The 9960-nt window shown below is 42.9% G+C and overlaps 1 protein-coding gene across 1 annotated transcript; it reads right to left on the bottom strand.

Annotated features, from left to right (window-relative positions):
• DEGS1 (delta 4-desaturase, sphingolipid 1) lies at positions 1-4795 on the bottom strand. Its single transcript, XM_054394689.1, has 3 exons — positions 4714-4795; positions 3060-3802; positions 1-863 (listed from the first exon to the last, which is right to left on the bottom strand). The coding sequence occupies exons 1-3, from the start codon at positions 4793-4795 to the stop codon at positions 717-719; spliced, it is 972 nt and encodes a 323-aa protein (XP_054250664.1). The 3' UTR covers positions 1-716.
• Positions 4796-9960: the final 5165 nt, after the last annotated feature.

Raw genomic sequence — 9960 nt, 5'->3', positions numbered from 1 at the left:
TAACACAAGCAGCTCAAGGCAGTAGGTATGGACACACAAAGTTGAATTCCCCACTTTTTTTTTCTTTATAAGGAAGTCACACAAACCATCTCAAAGATACCAGTTTCATTCTGAGAGATTGCTCCATGAAGGTATTTTCAGTAAAAAAGGTGAAACTTCAAAGCAATGCTTCAAGTGACATGCTACATATTTAAACAAAAGCAGACATTTCTGTGCAAATTTAGCTTTTCCACCAAGTAGGAAAGGTTTCCACCAGCAGAAGGTTTAAGTTAACCAATCATGTTACTTTAGAATTAACAGGTAAGTACAGCATTTTAACACCATGGTCACCTAAAACATAATGTTGTGGGTGGTGTACTACACTGAGACCTTTTAAAATATTTTGAGTCAGGCAGGTATTTTATATAGATTTAACACCTGACGAAGTAAATTCTGTAACAAAGTTATTGAGCATTATGCATATAACACTGATCCTTAGGCAAACATAAGACACATTAAACCAATTAATCTGAGGACTGGGAGGAATGTTATAGCTGGTAGGAGTCTGCTACAAAGTCCTTAAGGATGCATTACTATGTTGCTGTAGATCTTAATCCAGGACACAGGTGAACAGCTTTAACAGCTTTAGCAAGAGACCTTATACCAGCCACTTTAAAAGCAAGCAGATATTTCAAAGTTGTGTGTTTTTTTTTTTTTTTTGTTGTTGTTGCCAAAGTTTAATCTTGTTTCACTTCACCCTTTAATTGCCTTTTCATACGTGAATATGGGCTGATTGTGTCATCCATCACGAAGTCATACAGTACTTTTATCCAAGAGTTATATTGTGGCAGGTTGTCATAGTATTCAGCTGCTATTTTCTTCACCTAAAGAGGAGATACAAGGTCTATTTACTATTTTTATTAGCACAAATTGTGACAGCTTTACAGTCCTCAGCCTATACCTTAGTGCAGAGCACTGGAGTTTTGTTTTAGATGCAAGATTCTCCAGAAAAGACTACTAGTGCCACAATGTGAAAGTTACTTGAAGGAAAAAGCAACTCCCTGGTTAAGTAAGCTTCATGTGAAACTTTTACGTTGAAGCTAAGCAGAACAAACTCTGCTAAAACTGAATTCTGTTCAGTCTGCTATCTATGGGATGATGTAGCTCACAAAAAGCAAGCAATTAGGTTGCTAGTGGGTGACTCAGTTCAGTGGCGAGTCACAGGTTATGAGTATCACAAAATGGATGTTGTGAGTTCTTGGAAGAGATGTTTAACATAGCTATTTTTACATACAGTTTCAAACCTCAGCCTTCAGAAGAAAAAGCATCTTACTGCTCAGGAACATCTTATTTCTGAAGACAGCTGTTAAAAATGAACACGGACTGCTTACAAAGAATTTGTTCTCAGATGTACATACTGACTAAACCACTGCTTAAAACAAAGAGCTGTGGTTCCAGTTAGATTTCCTTACTGATATTTAAAGCTAACCACCTAAAGCCTTAAAAACCTTAACAGACCAAAAATGTCACTGAATTCCATAGCTTTAAGCAGAAGCGGAAAAAAATTAATCTGTACAAGCCAGAAACTCACTCAAGATATTTCTGTCTTGATGGGGAGCTGAAGATGGTTTTGTGCCATCATCACACCTATAACACTGCATCTAGCCAGTATACTTTATTCAGCAGTAATTATTCCCAGCACACCAGTACCCCAGCTGGAATTAAGTGTTCAGTACTTCAGTGATCTTTAGCACACAGCATAGCAGAGTCCAGTCCAATCAAATTAACTACACTGTTCTAAAAGAAGGCTTTGTTTCCTTATCAGAACTGCAGATTTAAGAGTCCTGGAGCAGAGCTGAGTATTTACCTCTGCAATTAAATTAAGAAAAAAAAAACCACACAAAAACAACCCACCACAACACTACCAAACAAACATTCCCTATTTACATTTTCTTACTCATGCAAAAGGTGAAAATGCTGAATACCTAAATTTGTGCTGGTGAACCAAAGTGAGTTAACACAACTTCAGCTGTGTTTGAAAGATTTAAATCTATGAGTAAGAGAAATTTGATTTTTCAGGAACAAAAAAAGCCTCAAACCAATTACAGAATTTAACTGCCCTGCTAAAGAAGTACTGGAGTAATTATTTCATCTAGAGTTCCCTCAAAAGCTTGTTGGTCAGAAACAGTTGTTCCTGACAACTGAAACTCCAAAGGCAGAAGCTCACAAGGTCTTACTTATACCAAGTGCAACAACAAAGCTACAACACCAACACCACAGCTGCTGTCAAATTGCAAATTGAGTGAAGATGAGTTTTAGGTGTAACCCCAGAAGCCTCTGCTCCCATGCTCCAATTGGAAAACACAGACAATGAGAACTAAGCTCCCGTTTAAAAGAAACCAGCAAAAATTGAAGTAAGGAGAAGCTAGTTTGAGAATTCACATCTGCTACTCATGCAGCTGTGACAGGTTTAAGTCTTAGCTTTGAAGTCTAAATTCTGTCAGTGTACAGCTGATACTTGTTTAGGGTTCAAAGGTTCTCATTAGAGGAAATGGAGCTGCTCCAAAATGGAAATCTGTTAAACGTTGGTCAACAGTACAACAAACATTAGCAGTACATAAAAGCAACTTTCCACCACTAGAGAATGGCAGGAATAGAAGATGCTGAAAAAAGACTGTATTGCAATGCATGCTAAAGTTTTGAAGAGAGAGACAAATCTCTGAAGGTATCTGCAGCTTCTTAACTAGCTCTCTGCATTCTTAGAAACCAAAGACAACAGAAGGCTGGTTGTAATTGCAGAATACTAATTAGTGCAAAGCATAAAATGCGTGTTTCCACACCTTTACTTATGGAAGAGGCTTCAGCAGCCAGTCCAGTGGAAACTTGTTCAGGATATCACTAACATTGTACGTAATTATCTCCTTTATCATCCAACTTAGAAACTGATGTGTTTTGTTTGGCTTAGGGTTTGTTGTTGTCTCTCCCTACCTTCCATTCTTCTAACTATCAGTGTTCTACCTGATTTTCAAGTTAAAGTAGGGCTTTATTCTAAGAAGTAAAAACTTTGAAAGTAAACTTACCAGTGGGAGGCTCTTGCCAGGAATGTTGGGGAAGTCATGATGCTCGTTGTGATAGCCAACATTAAAAGTAAGTAAATTAAGTGGCCCATAGTAGGAATAAGTCTCATGTCCTTTTAAAAACATGTAATGTTCAGCTATGAAGTGTCCTGAAATTGGGTGCAACCCAAGTCCAAGTACTGAACCAGCAAGCATGTAAAAAGTGGATTTGACTCCCCATAAGTAATATATCACGATATCAAAGGAAAGCTGAGCCAACAAATTGATTATTTCAAGTCGAGTAATGGGTTTAGGATTGATGCAGAGAGGTCTAATTGCATAGAAAAAAGGCTGAAGAACAATCCATATGAACTTCCTGAAACGGGTGCAGAAAAACCAACCTTCGAAGTTGGTAGGAATGTCCACATCAATTCCATCACCTCCTAAATAACGATGATGATCCATGTGGTATCTCTTGAAGGATATGGAGTATGGGAGACCAAGAGGGAGGTTGGCAAATATTCCAAACCATCGATTCCACATTGCTTTGTTGTTGCCAAAGGCACTGTTATGAGAAATCTCATGAATAGCCAAAGTCATGGAGTGGCTAATACAGCTTCCAAAAACATATGCCCAGAAGATTACCCATTTCCATTCCAAGTCTTTAACTAGATAAAATGCAATCAGCTGCGCAAGGACCATCAGCACAACCACCCAGATCAAGTTGTGATCCGGCTTCATCAGTGCTTTAATCTCTGGATGTTTAGCTAGATGGGAAAGAATTAAACAGAAAGAAAAATACTTAGGAGCTCTCCTTACAGCTAGCTAACCCACTTAGATTAAAAGAGGAGATACAGCCATTTCTTCCCAATTACAATTTGACTGCAAAGGTGGTGAAAACACACCATCTTTCCATTTCTGGCATTGATTGCTATAACGCATCTTCCGGAATTAGCATTTCTCTGTTGCCAACACTTAGACATCCTTTCAGCAAGCACCAGTACCACCTCCAGCGCACCCAGGAAGGAAATGGCTTTTGAACTGACAACCCTCCAGTAATTCAGAAGGGCTCGAGTAAGTTCAGGTCCCAGTCATCTGGCTCGAAAACGCGATTATTTAGCCACCAACACTGCGTGCCGCGATGACCTCTGTGCACGACACAGGAACCATTTATAGCGAGCAGCAGACACCTTATCAGTTATACCGCTTGTTTTCTACCGGCACCGGGCAGCTCCGGCGGCGGGTGTGGGGGGGTAACCGCGCCGCTGTCCACACCGCTGTCCACCAGCCACCGGCACCGCTCCTCAGTGCTCCTCCGTGCCCCAGAACGGAAGCCCCGATCGTCTGTCCAGCCTTTCGGGACTCGGGCTCTGTCCTCACTGGCAGCGAGCCACCCCCTCGCTCCTTCCCTTCCCCTCCCCCGCCAGCGCCGCCAAGGCGGTGGCTCCCGCCTCCACGTACGCGGCCAACGCCGCTGCTCTCACGCTGGCCGAGGCTGACTTTGGCCTCGGCCGCATACAATGGCTGGCAGTAAGGAGCGGACACTCCGCCGCTGCGCTCATCCCTGCGGCGCCCCCCGGCGCGTGCGGCTGGCAGCCATTTTGTGGGGTGCCCCCCCTGCCACGCCACGCAGCCGAAGACAGGGAGCAGCCGCCCCACCACCACCTCTTCTTCTCACCCAAGATCTCCTTGCGGCGGTCAGCATGAGGCTGGTCCGTGTAGACCCACTCGAAATCCTCTCTAGCCACGGTGTTACCCATCCCAGCAACCCGACGCCCCCGGCCTGCCCACCCCGTCCGTTCCTCGCGCTGCTCAGGCTCTGCCCCACAGCTCGCGGCTCGCCGCTCTCCCCTGCACCGCACTTTATAGCGCCGCGGGGGCGGCCCGGCCGCCGTCCCGCCCACCGCCCCCTTCCCTCTTCTCATTGGTTGCTGCCACCCGTCAGGGCTGACAGGCGGGCGGGGGCCTGGCTGGGCGGGGCGCGGAGCACGGCGCGGAGCACGGCGAAGCCGCCACCTGAGGGGTTGTGACGGCTTCCTTCAGACCCTGGCGCCTCAGCCTGGAGGGCTTGGGCCACCTTTCAGCTCTCGATTCCGCCGGAGAGAAGCTGTGTATATTCCTTCCTTCAGGGAAGAGGTCCCACGGCTCTGCCCTTGGGACCGCCCGGGCGGGCTGCGGCTGCCCGGCCTTCCCGCTGGAGGAGGTGGGACTGACTCAACCCGAGCCCGCCACGGGGTTGGCGGATTTACGGCCAGCGCCAGTCGCCCTGTGCGTTCTTGGAGGCCTCAACGGGGTCCCGAGGGCACGGGGTGCGGGGCGAGAGAGGCCATGAAGTGTTGTCCCCTCAGGCGAGCACAGCCAGGGGAGGGAGCGAGCCTCTCAAACCGGCAGCGTCGCTGCGGGCGCTCTGGGAGCCTTTGATAACACTGCATGCATAACTAATATTTAAGGAGAGAGAAAATTCTCGGCTTGTAACGCTGGCCCTGCCCCCAGGAGCCCTCCCACGCCGAGGCGCTAAGGAAGCCTTGAACCGTCCTTCCTCCTTCGCCGTGGGTAGCGAGGACGAGCCGGCCCCCCGAGAAGCTGGGCGGCTGAAGCCTCATCAGCTTCATGATCACCCACTCCGTCTCCTTTGCCTTGCTTGTTGCTGCTTTACTGGTATTTATACAGGTTTAGCGGTCTGCGAGACTTCTGCACCTCAGTTTTTGGGACAACCTGCCCCGAAGCCACAGCAGATGGCCAGGCAGTCTCATCCAACTCGCTTTCTTGAGACTGGAATCTGAAATTGCATCTTACAGCAGCTCTTTAGAAAGCACTTTTCCGAAGGTAATAGGTATGTGGTGGCAAGGAATACTTACCATTTGTCCAAATCCAAATTTCTATAAGCTGCCTAAACATTTCACTGCAAAACACCTGTGACAAGGTCTCCATTTTCTTAACTTCATGTGGTGATTTATGAACTTCTTTGACAAATTAAGAACTAAACTCCATTTAATCTGTCCCTTCATCTATTTCTCATGCACTGTTGACTGTGGATGGTGTAGATTGCATAAAAGTTGAATGACTACTTGCTTGGAGTTCTAGTTGTCCATGAATCCATTCAAATTAATCTAAATCAGTAATAGTGATAAAACCAATAGAGGAAGCTAACACAAATTACACCTAATCTATTAATATAGTATGAAAATCTCAAGGTTTATGATGCGTGACTTAAAAGCTATTAGTAATCATTTAAAAAAAATATTATGTAGTAACTCCTGAAAATCTCATGCAGTTTTACAAATACAAGGGAAATACAATCCCTACTTGAAAATGCTATCATCTATAGCAATGGACAAAGCAGATGATCTAAAAAAAGTAACAGCATTGTGAATATTTTTGTTTACAGGCATTTTTTAATCTGTGTGTATTAGGATGTGAATTAGAAGTAAAAAAAGGGAGCAAGGAGAGGAGAGATGGAAAAGTTTATTTGCAGCTTTTCCCTCCATAGTCACACAAGCTGAAGTTGGGAGACTGTGAGGACTGGTTCAGTATAAGAAGTAAACTAGATCTTTAGATGTCATCAAGGCATTTTGTCATTATTCAGTTTTATATTTTGCTCTGTAACCACTCCACCATAAACCAGGAAGTGTTTTGTGTGGCCGGTGAAGAAGCTGACTGCAGAATGGCAGCATCACAAGTGTTTCACTCAGCTGTACTCTAAACATTGTTTCTGAGAACGTTCCATTCTTCCTGTAGTTCAAATATTAGCACTGCTCTCCATAATTGTGCTGCAGACCTTCTCATCCATAGGAGAGATCCTGCCAACAGAAGGAAGGAGCCTGCTAAGAAAGATTGCAGCTATAGACAGGAGCACTGGAGGAGAGACAAAGGATCAAGAGTTCAATATACAGAGGTAGGTTTATAGGACTGACAGGCTTGTAAATAGTCACAAGTTTTCAGCAGGGTAATTAAATAGAAGATCCCAGATTTATAAATTACACATTCCATAGCAGCCAAACAAGGCCTAAACAGATATGAAAATTATTAAATAGGTAAGTTTGGGGAAATTTAATTGCCCAGGTGTCCTGGGGTGCAAAGTGTTGCCTTTTTTCCCCCTTTAATCACTGAGTCTTTCTGGTTTAGGCAGCCCATATAACAAATCCAGGTCTTCAGGAAGCTCACAGTTTTTGTATCTGACATTTTCCCTTCCGAAGACAACAAGATCCAGCACCTAGCACATCTTCAGCTGATACAAAGCTAGAACAAAAAATCCTAGCATGTTCAGTTACACGTGAACCAAAGCTGGCAGTATATCCCCATCCAACCAGGAAAGTGAGATCCAGTAAGCACAACTGCAAGTGGGGAGAGCACACAGGCAAGTAGGCTGCTCCATGTGCAAAACAGCACAGGAGTTTCAGAATATCGGTTCAGAATTGGAAGCAGACATGTTACTATAAAATACTCCAAACAATTTGCTTTCAAATTAAATAATCTACAACTGCAATTTGCCAGTTACCTTCTTAAAACCATCGGGAACATTCAATAAATCAAGGTAGCTCTCTCCTGTCTGACGACATACTTAACCACGCCCTATGCTGTCCTATTTTCAAGAGGCTCTTGATGTTGAAAACTCCTTAAGCAATCTTACTGCTTCCCACAATTAACTATTAGAAGATCACAGTAAGAGCAGCTAAGTTAGGAAATTCTGGGAAGGCATCCTTGTAGTATCAATGGACTACTGTGATTAATATGCTATGCTAAGTGTGTCACGGATTGAAGAAGTTAACAGTTGCTTCTATCTATTCTTTAATCTGAGACATTTATCTCGTTAAGCAGGTATTCTTTCTTCCTTCAGGGTTTCATCCTATTCCATCCATTAGCCCTTAGAAAGTACTTGCCCAATGCATTCACATACAAGCTGTCAATTCGGGGAGCAAGGGCAGGCTGCAAGCAGCTTCTGCCTGAAAAAAACTACTATTGTGGTATCCTCTGATACCATTTTCACTAGATACACACATTTGTCAGAAATCTCTGACCTTACTAGGAAACAAAACAGTTTAGGAAGCAAGCTGCTGCTTTGAGAAAGCAAGCTTGAAAAGCAAGCAAGCTAGTTTTAAGCTATTTGAAGAAACGAGAAAAGACACTTTGTATCGCTCAACCCTGAGCTATTCAGTTTCAACCCTTGCTACAAGTACTAAAACTGAAGGCTGGCTGCAAATAAAACCATTTGCTATGTAACTTTGTAAACTACATCCTAGTCTCACTGGTTTGAGGGTCTTCCTTGAACAGATTACAGAATCAGTAACTGCTACCAACTACATTTTGAGGCTGATAGACCAACTCATGTAAACTTGTATAAAAATCTGTAGTAAAAGAAATTTAGTTTTACTCCTAGCTTATTATCTACTTGTTCCCATATTGCAAAGCCTGTCCTTTGTTATTTATTAAGGAACAATATAGTGTCAGAAATCCACATTCCAGATGTTTTCTCTAAACTATTCTTTTGCTTTATTTTCTACACCCAATCTGGTGTATATCTACATTCCATTGGTGTATATTCCAGTCTTGAGAGCTATCTGGTACTGATGTCTCCTTCCCTCCCTGGGAAGTGAAAATGAAGCAAGTAGTGTGCTCTTCTGTGGCATTTCTCAAAGCTTGCTTGTAATCAGACCCTCTGCCCCTTAAATTTCATGGGCCTAGTTTAATTTTACTATATTTGGCAGCACACAAAGGATCAGGATGCACCTGCAAACTTACAGCACATGACATTTCCTTGAATTGAAGGTTCCAAGTTGGCACCATTCATGGAGAGCATTTCGTGTAACAATAGGTTGTTGTTGTTCTTTCCAGCTCAGTTTACACATAGCTAAAGATTCACCAACACATAAATAAACTGTACTCTCCAATAACTTGAAATTATTTGTGTAGTGTGAAGGGGGGCAGGAATTGCTTGCATCTTCTAGAAATGCATAAAGAAACTAAAGTGAATGATAGTAAGAAATGTATGAATCTTTCCAGTAAACACAATTCACAGGTTTATACTTGTTGAGAAGAATTTAACGACAAGTAACTAGACTGTTACATGATTTTGTTATCATGAATGACCAGTAAACAAATTTGTATCAAATGATACACAGTAATTATAGCTGATGCCAAAAAAGCTAAAAATTACCAGAATCAGGCAATCACAGAGTTACAAAGTTAGGCAACCATGAAGAGTCTGTTTTGAAACCAAGGCAACCAGAATGAAAGGTCCTGTAGAACAAAACATACAAATTAGTCTCAGCGTTAATTGTTGTTAGTATCAAATGTAAGCATTGTTCTTATAAGGTTTGGGTAGGAACTGTAACAGAATGCAAGGGTGATCAGGGATATATTGACAGATGATAGAAACCAAACATAACCTTCAGTTACCTTAAGCTGATCATAATACATTATAATACTAAACCCCACACCTCTAGAAGTTACTATATTCATCGCCATTCAAAGCCCCTTACCAAGATTGCCCAGTGAAATTAAAACCTCTTGTCCTTTTAAATGAAGGCAAAGAAACTATATTCCAATCAGCTTTAAAGTAAGGAGAATGATCACCAGTAAAACCACTGTAAACAAGGATTATGCTAATTATGGCTGCATAAATGAAGGACCATCTCAACAACCAGTGTGCTAGCTTTGCGGGGGTACTCTTTAGCACCCTTTTCTGCACTGAAGAGCAACAAGTACCTCAGTCTTTGCACACTGGGAAAGAACCCAGATTTGAAACTACAGGTATCATGCTGACCCTTTGATTCAAAAGCATTTTTAAAACAAAGTATATGCCAGTACATTCCAGTACCTGAAAGGGGCCTGCAAGAAGGATGGAGAGAGACTGTTTACAAGGGCCTACAATGAGAGGACAAGGGGCAATGGCTTCAAACTAGAGAAGAGCAGATTTAGATTGAAT

Source organism: Indicator indicator, chromosome 2 (assembly GCF_027791375.1).
Source record: "Indicator indicator isolate 239-I01 chromosome 2, UM_Iind_1.1, whole genome shotgun sequence".
NCBI lineage: Eukaryota > Metazoa > Chordata > Aves > Piciformes > Indicatoridae > Indicator > Indicator indicator.
Note: the sequence above shows the minus strand (reverse complement) of the source record. Positions and strands in the feature narration are given on the sequence as shown.